The following is a 16,879-nucleotide window of genomic DNA, read 5'->3' as shown; positions in this document are numbered from 1 at the left end:
TATTCCTCTTATTTACCAATTCCCTGTACGCATTTCAAACGTTCCCTTCCTCAATCCTTTCCTCCATACCGTAGGTGGTGAAAACCACCAACAAATGCGTTCCCAACGAGGGTTGACGTCAGGCAGGCGGCTGGTCGTAAAACTATAAGCCAAAATTTTTGTAATATGGATGAATAACATATTACTAAGAGTAGGAAGATAATAATAGTCGTCTTCTTTGAAATTCTCCTATAAGTTTATAATTTATTTTTTCTCATTTTTCAAACAAAATGTTTTCGCATTTATATTACCACCAATATAGGGATCGATAATCAGATTTAAGGATAAATGCGGCCCGCTTTGCTTCACTTTGTCACTAAGCGGTTATTGTCTGCCAAAGGTTGTCGACCCCTGCAAATAACTTTGTAGGCTAAAGAAAAATTTTACAAACCATTCTTTCGGCATGTTGATAACAGAAGTGAAATATCATACGCCAATTAAATGTAACTACCCCATCTCTGCAGCAATGGACGTCTGTCAATTGAGATTGATTCACGGAGCCAATCCACCTGTTAGATTAATAACAACGGTTAAGATTTACCATTAACAAGTCTGTTTAAAGATATTTTTAAAAACAAGCATTAGGCTTCATGATTAAACTCTGAGCCCAAACAAGACAGTTAAACTATTTATATATTATTACCTATTTAGATATAAGTATATATATATATATATATATATATATATATATATATATATATATATATATATATATATATATATATATATATATATAATATATATATACATATTTAACCCTTAAAGAGTAGATTGTCCTACACTGCATTTATCGTATGAGGTCGCCACTCAAGAACCTTTCTCCCATCTTTTTGCTTCGCTTGTCAGTTTTTCAAGCTATATGACCAGCCCATTTTCACTGTTAACTTACTTATCTTTCAGGCTATGTCTGCCATATGATGATGATGCTTACATAATAAAGGAAGGTGAATAAAAGGTTGTAAAAGCGTGGCTGTCAGCGTGTTTGTTACAGACTAATAATATTCATATATTGAATTCATAAAACTTGATAATGTGATACAAAATCTAACTTCCAAAACTGGAGCTTCTCAATTCGTCTATACTTTTATATATATTACAAGATTTATATATATAAATCTCGTATCACGGTATTTATTGTCCCACTCTTCCGAAACGCTTGACTGATTTTTATAAAATTTTATATGTATATTTGGTAGGTATGAGAATAAATCGTACGTATATTTCATACCGCTAAATGATTAAAGTAACTCAATTCCTAATTTACATGGCAAAGCGTTTGCCGAGTTAACTAGTACACATATAATAAAATTAATTTACCCTCTCACAAATATGTCACAATTATTTCTTGAAACATCACCCAGTTTCAATCTACATACATCCCAAATGATAAGCCTCAGCTCATAATCTTCGACCTTCGGCAGCGATATGTCGACAGGTGGAGGAATAGCTAGATTGTTGTCAAGTGGAAATATATCTACCCACATTTGAATTTTACCCTGAAACGTAGCAATTACTGTTTATTTTATATTTATAAGATTTTTTTTTTTATTATGAATGATGAATGATCAGGCTCACCTGAGGAAAAAATTAATTACTAGTAATGGGAGCTAGTAACCACATTACGAGCAATATACCCTATCAGGTCGACCTACACACGGTCACCCTGGAAACAATCGCGATTAATTCTTGTGGAATTTGTCATGATGAGCAACTGTAGGATAGTTTTCATTCTCACCTCATTGATGCCCTGTCAGCGTATACCGATGGCACAGGCGGGGTTACCATTCCAGTCTCAACCATTAAAAAAAACGGTTCAGCTGATGGAAAGCGGCAACCACTGCTTATAGACATGAAAAGCCCCACACATTAAGTTTAACTGTAAGAATAATCAATTGACTTATTTAGGTTTTTATCAAAAATCTCGATTATGAGAATTCTTCGGGATCTTTAATCATGAGTAACAACAGAAAAAAAATTTAGGTTAACTTCTACCATTTAAGATAGCTTATTATCTATTTCAATCTGAACGAGAGGGAGGGAAGGGATTGTTAGTAATGAAGTCTGAAAGCCCCATTGCTAGCAATATGCCCTATCGGGTCAACCTCCACGTGGTTCCCCCTGGAAACCATCGTGAACAATTCTCGTTGAATTCGTCACGATGGGCTAACTGACCTGTTTCATCCTCGTCTATCATCCTTCACTAGTACTCCGCCGGTGTATACCGATAGCGCGGGTGGGGTTACTATTTCATTATCACCTATAAAAAAAAAATCTGAACGAGAGAGCTATCTGTTTTAGAATTTAAATTATGTTAAATATTTTTATACAATATTCCAAATATTACTTAAGTAAACAATATTGGTGTGATTTTTTATTAAATTAGCAGTTTAAAAATAAACAAATTACTTGATTTTGTTATATTGTATAATAAGATTTTTTATCATTTTTATAAATTACATATTTAAAAAATATTATTTATGTTACAAATATTTGAATACTATTAACAAATATAATAAAAAATCCACTGTATTACTGCATAAAAGTTGTAAGTAAAGAATTTACTATACTTTGAATTCCATCAATATTTTTACTCGTCATATCTCGCGGCTTTGCCCGCGTGAGTCAATATATATTAAATAATCCGTTACATCAGGAAATAATTCTAAGTTCTGGAAACGACATCATCATCATCATCATATCAGCCGTTGACTGTTCACTGCTAAACATAGGCCTCCCCTATAAGTGGCGTTTTGGCAACGGTAATTGGAAAATTTAGTAATGTTTAAAAAGAGACGTTGCTGCCCATCCCTCGACCTTTAAGTTCCCTTAGTCGCCTCTTACGACACCCACGGGAAAGTAACGGGTGGCTTATTCTATGCCGGGACCACACGACGACACAGTTATATAAATATTACATGTTCAAAAAATGATATTCACAACGATAGTCACTCTGTATTCATGACTAAATTAAAATGTTGATGTACCTCCCCATTACATTATATTTATTTATAATTTATAACAATTTAAATACAATTTCCATTATTTATATTATATTATTATTCATATTGTTAATATCTTTACTCATATAATGACATTTAATAATTTAATTATATTTTAATGTTTATCAAACACAAGGCATGCTGTGGTTGCCTATAATAAATGTAAGAACAGTAAGATCTAATCTACCAGTGTATTGTATTGAAATGTTTAGCTGTATCTTATGTTGGTAATCCTATAAATAAATAAATAAATAGAATTAACCTAAGTACGTACCTGGTCTACACCTGGTTTATCAGGATTATAAAGTGTTCTGGTCTCGACATGTTCTGGTACCAAATTATAGCCACACAGGGGTAACGTATGCCATTTACGTAATAAACTCAAGCAGATATTCTCTTTCCTTTCCGATGAAGAAATGTAATTTTTATCTGTGAAAAACGTGATGAGTGTAGGTTAGCGGCGGTGATTAAATACGATTATTATGCATGCATGAGCAAAAAAGGGGTAAAAAGGTTTCCTCAGGGTCACTCAAGTATTACCTGTTTTTTTTTTTTATAACATAGTGGCAAACGAACATTCAGCTCACCTGATAGTAAGTGACTACCGCCGCCCATAATCACCCGCAACACCAGAGGCATCGCAGGTGTGCTGCCGGCCTTTTAAAAAGGAATATGCTCTTTTCTAAATGGTTATGATTTTTGTAATGAGTTATGAGTTTAACCTATAGTAGAACTGAGTTGATATCTAATTATAATATAACAAATTCAGTGATGAGGGGGGAAAGGGATTGTTAGTAATGGAGACTGAGAACCCCATTGCTAGTAATATACCCAACCAGGTCGACATCCTCGCGGTTCTCCCTGGAAACTATCATGGTTAATTCCTGATGAATTCATCATGATGGGCTAACTGACCTGTTTTCATTCTCATCTATCACCCTTCACTGGTGCTCCGCCAGCGTATCCCGTTAGCGCAGGCGGGGTTACCATACCATTTACATCCATAAAAAAAAATTCAGTCATGAATTAAAATAATCAAAGATGTTTGGTTAATCTGTTATCATTTCTATTGTACCTATCGCTGGCATAAAATAACCATTACATTAAATCGCATAAAATATACTATACCTCTCTCACTTTCTTTGTATTCAACTCCGTTGACAATAACTGTACCATTATCAAGATATACAGGCGTTGCAAGATGATTTTTTGTACATATCTCTTCAAGAATTGCTGACGGTTTTGTTGAGTCGCGCCATTTTGTTGGACCTGTCCTATACGTCATAAATTTTATAATATAAATACATTATCAAACATTATACTAGTTGTTAAAAGTTTTGTAATTGTAAATTTATTTTATATTGTAATTGTAAAAAATGTAGATTTTATTATGAGTGATTTTTAAAAATAAATACAAATACTTTTTAGTAAACAATATTTTTATATATACAATAGAATTGGCCACTCCTTCCTTTCCCGCGGGTGTCATAAAAGGCGACAACGAACCTAACGATCGAGGAATAGACTAAAGTGTCCCTTTTAAAATATCATCAAAGGCTAACTGCGTTTGCGAGCCCGTCTGCCAAGTATGGCAGCTATTGGTAAAACTCCCCAATGGCAAATACCAATAAGAAATGGTCCCGATCCCGATGTAAGATAACCATGGAGCAAATGGATGCAGGTGGCTCGGCATCATTCTTTGGCAATGAAATGAAATAAAATGAATTTATTTTGCTAGAATGTAGGTAGTTTTCGATGAAAAGAGGTTTACATTTCCCATATACATTCTGCCTCTATGTCGGCGTGCAAATTATTTACAATTCATTAATTCTTGTTTTGTATGTTACTGTGTGAGACAGTTGATTCTTTGAATAAATTATTTTTTCTTTCTTTATTAAATGTGTTACATTGTAACCCACCATTATACCGTTTAAATTTTATTCAAATACGTTCAGTAGTTTATGCATGAAAAAGTAAACACAAATCCATCTTTAAAATATTTCGCATTTATAATATTAATAGGATTACAATTCGTGTCCCATGAATAAGTTTGCGATTTGGTTTTAGCCATAGTTGCGACAGTATACATTAAGGAGGTAATTTTATATCATACATTATTTAATCTACATTTTAAAATCTTTTAATAGTTTTTAGTGTTATATTTCCCCAATAGATGGCTTTGCTAAAAATTTAGATTGCAATATAATGTTCTCTTTGGAAAGAATAGATACATTATGAACAAATATTTTTCTTTACTCAGGCACAGTACACGTATCCATTATTAGGGATTACAAATATCACAGAGTAATTTTTGGAGACTCGATTTAATCGAGTCTAAAAAAAACGAATAATCCGATTTGACTCTACTCAATATCTATTTGGGGTAAACAGTCACCACTATGTCACATTCCTGAGAACATAGTTTTATGTCTCTGTACCCTGTAATTTAATTGCCACATCTCACTCTTCAAATCGAAACACAGTCATGCAAACAGAACCGCTTCACGGCAGAAACACGAATGGGACAGATGTACCTAAGCAGACGGCCTTTGTACAAAGTACAAAATTTATTTAAAACACTATCTAAACAATGCTTATTTAGGTAATCTAAACATATTTATAACTATATGTGACAAGATCTGTAAATTATTATAATAATATTTATTATTTTAAACGTCTTCCATTTTTTAATAACAAAACTTGTTTAGACTTAAACAGCTGTAAGAAACTAAATCTGATTTACTTTATTAATTTGTTATAACTATATGCTAACATTTTAAATTATGACCTGATACTGCTTGAACTTTTATATTCACATAAATTTATAATTTATATATTTCAACTTTTTGAAAAAAGCAACAGCAGCAATTTTGTTTCGAATAGATCCATATAAATTTATTGCCCTTATATTAGCTGTTTTGTCCAAAGCTGAACATAGGCATCCATAAGAAACAGCAGATTCCATTTCTTCCAGATATTTTCCAGTGGAAGATTTTTTTTTTTATTAAAATGATCATTCGAAAATTGAGGTTTACTTGAATAAATATATATTTATTTCTTTTTTTCAAACACTTATGCATTAATACATCATCTAAACATGTGTTGAAAAATAATGTTCAACATTTTTTTTGCGACTTAGGATGGCAAACAGCTGACGGCCCACCTGATGTATTGAGGTATTATGCCTTTGTACCATGTAAATTCATTGACATATCCCATCTCTCAAACTGAAACACAACTATGCTAACACAACCGCTTCACGATAGAAACACAAATGATACAGAGGTACCCAAACAAATGACTTTTGTACAAAGTCTCCCTCTGGTACATGTTATCGTTTAATGCAAGTCTAACTTTATAGCGGTAAAAGAGTAAGTTATTGAATATTTTTTAGGCAGTTATTTGTAATTTTATATACTAAAGTCTATGGATAACATTTATCACTTAAAACACTTTTTGTTTTTATTTTCTTTTGTCTTCCCTTGTTTGCATGATTTTTTTTATTGGTGAAATAAATCAAGGTAACATAGTTCATGTTTAAAATTAAAGAAAAACTGGTTAAAAAAATAAATTTGACAGCTATGTTTTTTTTTCTGCAATGGACATTAAGAAGGTATCCAGACACGATCAACTTAAAATAAAATTGTTTTTTTATATAATTTTTGGGCATTCAGTGTTATGATGAAATTTTTCACCATTATGCAAAAAAGGGTTAATATGTGTCTATAGCAAGATTAATGTATTTTTGAACTCATCTCTTTGAGAAAATTGTTTAGTTTAGTTGCTAGAACATTACCTAAAAGTATTCTATCGAGGTCAGTTTTATATTATTCATAAATTATTAAAACATACAAATTATATTCATTGGAGAGTCCAACTCGAGCTCGATGTTTGGTATAAATTCTATCTTCCAAATCAATAGACGTGGAGCCGATTAATTCATCTGGTGGCACTGACTCAAAGTTAAACAGAGAAACATTCAAAACGTAGTCCTCGGGTATAGTGCATCGGAATTCATACATCCTAAAATAATAAAATTTAGAGATTATTCTTAGCATACCTGAGAATATTGTCTAATAAATATATTTTTTAATGGGTGAAAATGGAATGGTAACCCCGCCTGCGCTATCGGTATACACCGACAAGGCACCAGTGGAAGATGATAGGTGAGAATGAATGCAGGTCAGTTGGCCCACCGTGATGAATTCGGCAAGAATTAACCATGATGGTTTCCAGGGGGAACCGCGTGAAGGTCGACCTGAGAGGATATATTACTAGCTTATTATAATGGGGTTATTAGACCACATTACTAACAAACCCTTTCCCCCCTCTTAGGTATGGTAGTAACGGTCAAGTGGGATGTCGAATCATAATTATATACTACAATATCTATATATCTTAATGGAATATATTTATGATGCTTTAGATACTCATTCCTACAGCTCACACCGGGTAAATCTGTCCATAAGCTTTCGATGTTACCCAACGCCGGGAGTGCCAAGTTCGATCCAATATTAGGTTCCCTTGGATCTATATTCGTTTCAATATTAATATACATAAATATAATATAATATCCAATATATAGATATTACATGTATGCTTGATATGTATCATCCACCAATGTTTTCAGTTGATTGCTAATTTAATACTAACGAGCATGTTTATTTATATTTTGTTGCATACAAAGTTTGCATAATTAATTATTTTTATTTGTTAAGCGAGCTAAACTCCGTAAAACCACAAATCCGTACATTAGCAGAAATGATAGTTTTGATGTTATTTAATTGTACCTATTATTTAACAAATAAATAACTTATCAAATATCATCACTGTCATTACTTCAGGCGTTAATTGTCCATTACTAGACATAGCGAAATTAAGGAATAGTAATCTTAAACTCTTTAATTAATACTCACTTTCCAAATATAGGATGAATGGTATTAGACACATAACAAGAACGATCTCCCAACCGTTTCTTTCCACAGCGTATTATTACATACGGATCACACTTGCCAGAGAAATCTTTCGCCATCAAGTTTGAGCTTTTAATTATGTAAACTCTCACCAAGTATTTGGTTGGATAGTTGCTAGGGTAATCATCAAAATATCTGGAAGAGTCAATTGAAATAAGTAGCAGGTATCGATCTGAACAATTCTTCAGAGCTCTCCCCATGATAAATTCGGTAGAAGATGCACAGATGTGGAAGAAATTATTTTAAATTGATCTCTGACAGTTGTCATTGATTCGTATTATTCAAAGTACATACCATATGCGTATGAATGTATATTATTATGCTATATAATAAACGCAATAAATGTAATGTATGTTAAATGCAATAAAATATGCACGCATATTATCGATAACTGAAACATATTGCATAATAAGTAACCATTGTTTTTTGTTCTTAGGAAGTCAAATGTTGATATTTCGCCCGATGGGAAGTGGCTATCATTTCCCATGAATACATGCAACATAATAGGGATTGCGGATGCGTTGCTGGCTTTCTAAGAAATTAAGACCATGGTTTTATTTGTATTGCACTTATCTATGCAACTAGAAAATAAAAATGCAACAAACTTTTGTTTGTTTCTCTTTGCAAGCAATACTGTCATTTGAAAAAAAAAATCTAAAAATCACTATGATTTTCCCGGGAATTACATTTACTTAACTTTATTCTTAAATCCATATTTTTAATCTACTACGTTATTTTTTGTACAACTTAGAATGGTAAACAAGCTGACGGTCCACCTGATGGAAAGTGGTAACCGTCGCCTATAGACATGAGCAGTACTATGGATATAACAGAGTATACTATTTCGTCCATGATGTTTCGCTTACAGAGATCGTGTCTCCACAACAATCATTTTCAAAACATATTATATTTTAATTAATATTATCTTTTTACTCACGACTTCTTCCACGTGTTCGGGATATGTGGATAATTTAGGATAAATACAAGACTATACCCTTCTCTATTCTACATAATACATATAAGTACATACCAAATTTCATGACATTTGGTTGAGCCATTGAGGCGTCAAAAGGAAATAAACAAATAAACTCACTCACACATATATAATATTAGTAAGGAAGTAAAGATTAATATTCTAGTACACTACCCATGTTTTAGATCTGCTCCGTTGGAACTAACAACGACAGTGTCTCCAGGAGGTGGCCATCTGTATATAACAATGCCGGCCTTCAGCATCCCGCAGTATAACTGCACATCTTTCTCGGGTATTCCTGTCTTTGTACCATTGTAGAATTTCAGCGTTGCACACCAGTCTTTGAATTTGGAAAATTCCGGTTGCAATTCCAGCTCGGAAGTGTATATCTGATTGTGAATGCATTTCGTATTAATTAGTATATAAATAAATATTATTAGAATGCTATCAGGATGGAAAACTACACAAATCTGAATTTAAAACGAGCGACGGAATAAGCATTAAAGAATATAATTATTATCGTAAAATAATTATCGTTTTTAATAATAAGAAAGAAATGAAAAATTATTATGTAACAATAGATATTATTATACATTTTCATTATAAACTACAATTACTAACTATAGTACTGGCGACTAGTATGTACAGGAATCGTAATAATATTGTTCAAAAAACAAAATAAAAGACGAAAAGTACTAACGTTAATTTTATCGCTAGTTGGATCATCGTCAACGCACTGTTTCTGTTTAAAATGATAATGGGCATAATTAAAATGTACATCATTTAGAAAAAATATTTAATGATTATTGTGAAATTTTGATTAACACTTCGAGATTTATAGTAATGAGAGCAAATATTTATCTAAACTAATAAAGAGAAAGGATATGCAATTATGTAAGTATATTTAAATTTATTAATATACTAAAATTGTATCTAGGCTATATCTGTACATGGGAGATATTTAAGCCTTCATGATAATCGTAGGGAGCTAGGGGGCAACAAGTATAATTTGTTAATTTACTTGTGTAATAAATCTCTCCAATAAAGTGTTTATCTATCTATCTATCTATCTATAATTACACAAGTTTTTTATTTATAACTTTTTTTATCAATTGTATTTCATTATTACTTTATAGTGCAATGCGAATAAAAATGTTAATTGCTGCAAATAGAAAAACTATTAAAGATAGTATGACATGCAAACAAAATTAAAGAGGTGTTACTCAAAAAGTAATCTGATTTGAGCACAGTACAGGTCATAGTCATCGACCATGATGTAGAAACTAAAATGTTGTGATTATAAATACATTAAGGATATATATAGATTAACTTATAGAGTGATCCTATAGAAATTTTATAAAAATTGATTCATTTATTTTTATTGTAAATTTAATAACATTCAACCTCATGACATTTTATCAATCCATGAATGTGTATTTAGTGCCGTCTAGCGGACAGTGGAGAGACTTCAAGAAGATAATTTTACTCGTAGCTAACGGTTATACGCAAACTCTGTAACTAACAAGTATTGAAATTCTGTCCGCTAGAGGGCACTAAATGTATAATTTCGTAAAATGAATTATTAATTCGATTAAAATTAATTCGATAAATATTAAATATTAATTCGATTGAGGGCGATATTGCCTCTGCCACTGATTTTAATATGCTTGGCGAATTTGAGCATACCGATATTAAGTTCAGTGTAATAGCCTCAGTCAAGTAATTATTCTGTCTATCCTATCAAGAATTATAACTTATAGAAAGAAAAGAAGAGTTTTCCAAATCGATTTACAATTAGTATATAATAATGCAAAGGTAATCGCACCTACGTTATCGGTATATACCGACGACATACTAGTGAGGGATCATAGGTGAGAATGATTTATAGGGAGAACGGCGTGGAGGTCGACCTAATAGAACAGATTGCTAGCAATGGAGCGGTTACACCACGTAGGTACTAACAATTCCCCTGTAGATTTCATATTTAGGAGTGCTTCGATTTTTGTTGGTATTTTAGTAGTGGTGTTATAACTTGTACGTCTGTAGTAAACTAGAAAATGAGACTATAATATGGGACCCCAGCGAGGAGAAATATGAATACATTATATATAATATACTCGTATTTTAAGCAAAACAAAGATTTCATCAAATTTAACATACATTATACAACCTCTGGAGTATGTGGAGAAGTACATATATCTTGGACTAATAATCTATCAAAAAAATTAAAAACAAAGTAGGCAATGGGTGGAAAAGATTTTGGTCATTAAAAAGATTATGAAAGTATCAGATTTCAGTAAAGTCTTAATTATTAATTAAATACAAGAGCTATGGAGAGAAGCATGCTGAGAATTAAGAAATTACACAGGCAAAGAAACACATGTAAGATCGAGAACAAGTGTGACTGATATTCTCACTAAGGTAGATCAAATTAAATTAAGATGTATGGGTTAAGTTATATGCTACGAATCCCCTCGAGACAAATGAATCAAAACCTAAAAAAGGTAAACTGAGAAAAAAGGCAATTAAATTAATAAATCTGCCTTTATTTAAGAAATGGGAGTGCAATTTATGTATAAAAGCTGGCTTGCTTAGGGTAGATATTAAGTTAAGAGGGAATGCGTTGCAGTTATTCGAATTGAATTGGATGTTATACATATATAATTATTTTATTCCTAATTACCGCATTACATTCAATTATAGAAATTATATAACATTAAAATATATTTTAATCCCTCATAATTTACATTACTGATATTTAAATGTTATAAATAATTAGGCACGTATGAAAACTAGAATTGCCTGTAGTGTGTTGGAGTTTAATCATCTGTAAACTGCAGGTAATAAATAAATAACATACATATAATACAGTAAATAACTAGACGATGTCTGTACACAAATGGGAGATAAGAAAAATATGAGGGTGTTAATAAGAGAAATAAACGTCCGCCCATTTGTCTATCACTGCACTTTATCTCATATCAACAACTACAAAGACTATAGAGTTAATATTTGGAAGTTTTACTATTGCCCCACATATATCTATTTCAAATGAAATAACTAGTTATATAAGTAATTTTATTTATATTTTCCTTGCTAGTCGAGTGATACTCAAAGTATATTTTAATCGTATCTTTTATGCACATATTTAATTATTATTTAACTTATAATTGATAAAGAAATAGACTGTTATTGGAAGTAGACAGAATCCGTATTAAGTTACCCTATGTTATGATATTCTGACCCCCACACTCGGCCGACGACTATACAAAGAACAGGAAAATTAACCATAATATAATATAAAAAGTAATTATAAAAGCAAAAATGCTTTTGCCAAAGGGCAAACTTTATACAAAATCATTGTAAACCGAAAAATTTGAAATATATAATTACAGTTAATAAAAGTAAATGTTAATATTGTAGAAATAATGTTAATTAAAAAGCACAATTTCTGATAATTTATAAAAAAACTTACATATAAAAGAAACTAGTCATGCGGTCAAGTTTTTAACCACAATATAATACCTAATTACCATTTTATATAAGAAACATTATAAATGTTTGTAAATGTATTTGACTTGCGCAGTGTTATCATTTTATTATACTTTGATAAAGAATTGTATTTTCCATCTTAATACATTGAGAAGAAGGTGAATAATAGAGTGAACAAAAGTATTTTTAAGATGCTTGTCGTTTATAGTATCCTGGTAAATGGTACGGACAAACAGTTACGTTCGACTGTAAAATGTAATGGTATTTTACAACAACCAAATCAGATGTTTATGCTCGACTTGTCGACGTGGCGATACCATGGATGCCATCTTTGCCTCGTTCTCAAAGCCATTCCATAACATTGTCGACCCCCTATAATTTCGTCGTAGATAAAGCAAGTTAATCATAACTAGTTATATTTTCGAATAATAAATATTCAGTTTAATAGTGTAGTTGCAAAACGGTTACAACTCTACGGTATTTTTAGCTAACACGCAAACTTGTAAAGCAAGGGAAAACTAAAAAAATTGCATAATTTCAGTTCCGTTTTTTCTAGATACTCGAATTAAATAAGTTACTTTTTAATTCTATATAAATATATGCACTTACAAAGTTACTTTGGTAGTACAGTTCATACAGCATTTTGTTGCGATGATATTGAGATCTTAGCGATCTTATAGGAGGCTAAATTAAGTTAGGTATTTATATTTCATAAACGAATGGTTTGTAAAATAATTTATTACCTACCTGCACTATCTTACGTTTAAATAGAAAAGAACTACGCACCTAGTGTTAGGTACACTAAGTGAGTAGTTTCTGTCCTATGGAGAGGACTATGCTCGGAGTTTCTTTGCGTGACAGAATCTGAAATGAGGATATCCGCAGAAGAACCAAAGTGACGGACATAGCGCGAAGAATAATTAAGCTGAAGTAGCAATGAGTTGGCCACATAAGTTGAAGAACCGACAGCCTGTGGGGAAGAAAGGTTAGAAACTAAATAGAGAGACGATCTCAAAAGCATAGCAGGGAGTCAATGAATGCAGGTGGCTCAGGCCCCTTCCTTATGGGTAGTCTGTGGGGAAGGCCTTTGTTCAGCAGTAAACGGAAAATGATATGATATCAATCATCATATCAGAGTAAATTTTGTTTCGGGCATACATCATCATCATCATCAGATGATGATATATACCCGAACCAATTTACTAGGCTATTATAAACGTAAGAAGTATCTTAAAAATAAAGTTATTACTTTTGTCTACTTTCATATTTACCTTCTTCTCAATGCATTAAGATTGAAAATTCAATTTTGCCCTCTACTCAGGGATAAGAAGATGTTTAAACAGTACTGCGCATGTTCAACAATAAGGACAAAGATATGCTATCGACTTCAAATTTGGAATGATTTTAGATATTATAGGCCCAAACATTGAACTGAATTGACATCTATGAACTGATAGAGTTATGAGGTAACAAAATGATTGTTCACTATATATAAATAGACAGTCATCTTAATATTATAAGAGTATGTGACAATTTAATTTTATACCACGAAGGTGGCAAACAAGCATACATCCCGTCTGATAGACGCCTGCAACACTACGTGTGACACATGCACGTTGTCGATGTTGAAGAAACCTAATGCACCTCTTTAAGAACCCTAAAATGTAGTATCTAGGAAAAATCTTGGCAAGAAGTTCATTTCACAGCCTAAGCGTTCACGGGAAAAAACTCCTTTGAAACCGCTCTGTGTGTGACTGTTTAGGTTCAAGCGTGTGAGGATGAATTCTCTATCGATGAGAGGTACAATAATAAAAAATGGCTATGGGTATCATATCAATTACTTAAAATACAATTAAGAATATACACGCGGTAGAACACACAAGTCTCGCCTTAGATTTAAGGGATCATCTTTATTATATTTACATTTATTAAAAAAAAATGCGCGGATTAATATTTAATTACATTTTTAATAATTAATGAAGGTATATTTATTGCCCTCTAGCGGAAAGCAAAGAAACTTACATAACGTGAACGTTTTAGCATTGGTGCAAAACCGTTGTCTATGAAATAAAACTAAATAAATATCAGATGTCTCTGTTCATGAAAAAGTAAAAATAAATAATTAAAAAAAAAATTATGAATATGTTTTAAATAAAACAATTACATGAGATATTTTCCTTGTGAGTGATTTTATTTATTTTATTATTGTTGTGATGTTATTTTTTATTTAAATATTAAATATTATATTATCAGCGCTTAACGTGGACTGCATTTAAGTTTTAAAAAATCCTATCTAAAAATAGATAATAATAAAAAAACTAATCCTACCCGTACGAAGCCATTACTAGTGCAAGATAAATCAACAATACCACAGATAATATAATACTATACTGGACAATACTAACATCGTGTGAGTTAAAGAATCTCATCCACCAATTCTCCTGCTCAGAATATTCGGGTAGCTTCTTGACTACTCTTATTTGATCTGTTTCTTTTTTAAACATCGGGAGTAATATATATTCCTCTTCATTTGGTTCTTTTCTGGTAAAAAACTTACGCCATATTGACATTTTGGCTTTCGTCTTAAAATTCCTTGCAGTTGAAGTACTCCAGGTATCTTCACTGTTTGGTGGATTACTTTTCATATTGTGCAACGTATTCGTAGCTGGAATATTATAACTGTTTAGTATAAATACAAGAGCAGTTGAATACGCGACTTCACCTTTCGATGGTCGCGGGTTTGATATGCGCACAATACATATATTTAAATTTGTGAGTTTGTATTCGCCTGAGTATTTTTATGTATAATTTGTAAGTTAATTTATCATATTAAATTTCACCATATTAAACTAGTAATGAAACATTATATTATATAAATTTATTATCCTAGTATCCTGTATATAAAGACCTTGGCGTGAATTTACTGGGTACGGAGGAATAACACCTGAGTCCTCAGGAATGGCAACGCATGGGGGGTATCATGGGCGAAACATTATACTCTATTATGTCCATGGTACTGCTCATGTCTATAGGCGACGGTTATCACTTCCCATCAGGTGGGCCGTCAGCTTGTTTGCCATTCTAAGTTGTATAAAAAAAAACCTTATATCTTAAGTTAGTTGACTACTTACTCAGGTATCCAATTGCATTCAAATCCTTTCAACCATTTAAATATGATTCAATAAAACACATCCAAAATATTTACAATATTTTATATTTATATCAGTAGGATTACCTTGAAAGAAATTTGTTGACATTATTGATGCTGACCTGATGGAAGCTTCTCTTTCATTATTCGGTAACCAGTTGATTATATATTTATTAGGATTCTTAACAATATTAGTACCTAGGAACAATGTTCTGCCAAAGGTACTGCTGTCATACATTTTTATGGTCAGAGGTGGACAATAAGATTCGTTGAGTGGTGCCTCGAAAATCTGAGAAATTTTTCCGTTAGGGAAGTTGCAGTTGGCTTTTTTATCAACAATGATGTCAGATTTAACAGTGAGCTCATCTATTTCTAGAACTACACATGGTTTTCTAGCGATATTGACCTCTCGCAGACCCCACCAGTACACATCGATCCTGGAAATAATGCTTAATTGGGTATTAGTTGTATTGCTCGATAGGAAAATATTTAAGATTAAGCAATAGAGGGCCCATGACTTCACGACACAGGAATTTCTAGTGTAAAGTCTTGAGAACAAAATGTATAATTGTTACATTTTTTTGGTATCAATAAATATTATTATATTATATTAAACAAAAGAAATTCAGAGGGAAAGGGATTCATTTCAATGGTGGTGTAACAGCTTCATTGTTTGCAATATCCATTTTTTTTTAATGGATGATACCTAATAGAATGATGACCCCGCCTGCGCTATCAATATACACTGGCGAGGCACCAGTGACAGATGATTGGTGAAGATGAAAAAGCAGGTCAGTTAGCCAATCGATGACGAATTCAAAGATGAATTAGTCACGATGGTTTCCAGGGGGAACTGCGTGGAGGTCGACCTGGTAGGGTATATTGATAGCAATGAGGATTAACCTCCCCATTACTAACAATCCATTCCCCCTACAATATTCTATTAGGTCGATCTTACACGGTTCTTCCTGAAAGTCATTGTACTTATTGAACTTGTTTCGATGAGCTAACTGACCTGCTTTCATCATCCATCTACCATAAGCTGCTGGTATCCTGCCAGCGTATACCGATAGCGAAGGTGGGGCTTCCACTCCATTTTCCCCCATTAAAACAAAACAAGAAAAATTAAGAAATTTAAGACTATAAAGATATAAGCAGCAGTAAGAGTGAATACAAACAGCAAAAACCTAGCAGAAGGCATAAACAGGTTTTTATAAACAACATCTGTAATAAAAAGTAATAAATGTCTTGTTCT

The 16,879-nt window shown here is 32.1% G+C and overlaps 1 protein-coding gene across 1 annotated transcript in view; it reads right to left on the bottom strand.

Moving 5' to 3' along the window:
* LOC113509187 (otoferlin-like) overlaps positions 1–16,879 on the bottom strand; it is a 38,136-nt gene that overhangs the window by 4,929 nt on the left and 16,328 nt on the right. The window contains exons 16-25 of the mRNA XM_052895469.1: positions 15,676–16,061; positions 14,882–15,162; positions 9,685–9,726; positions 9,159–9,373; positions 7,955–8,146; positions 6,891–7,061; positions 4,167–4,312; positions 3,313–3,467; positions 1,357–1,535; positions 431–548 (exon numbers count right to left, since the gene is read on the bottom strand). Of these exons, the coding sequence (XP_052751429.1) occupies positions 431–548; positions 1,357–1,535; positions 3,313–3,467; positions 4,167–4,312; positions 6,891–7,061; positions 7,955–8,146; positions 9,159–9,373; positions 9,685–9,726; positions 14,882–15,162; positions 15,676–16,061 (1,885 nt within the window). The remainder of the gene's footprint in view (positions 1–430; positions 549–1,356; positions 1,536–3,312; positions 3,468–4,166; positions 4,313–6,890; positions 7,062–7,954; positions 8,147–9,158; positions 9,374–9,684; positions 9,727–14,881; positions 15,163–15,675; positions 16,062–16,879) is intronic.

Source organism: Galleria mellonella, unplaced genomic scaffold (assembly GCF_026898425.1).
Source record: "Galleria mellonella isolate WM207_F2 unplaced genomic scaffold, CSIRO_AGI_GalMel_v1 utg28, whole genome shotgun sequence".
Taxonomy (NCBI): Eukaryota; Metazoa; Arthropoda; class Insecta; order Lepidoptera; family Pyralidae; genus Galleria; species Galleria mellonella.
The sequence above is the reverse complement of the archived record's forward strand: the minus strand, read 5'-3'. Positions and strand labels throughout refer to the sequence as shown.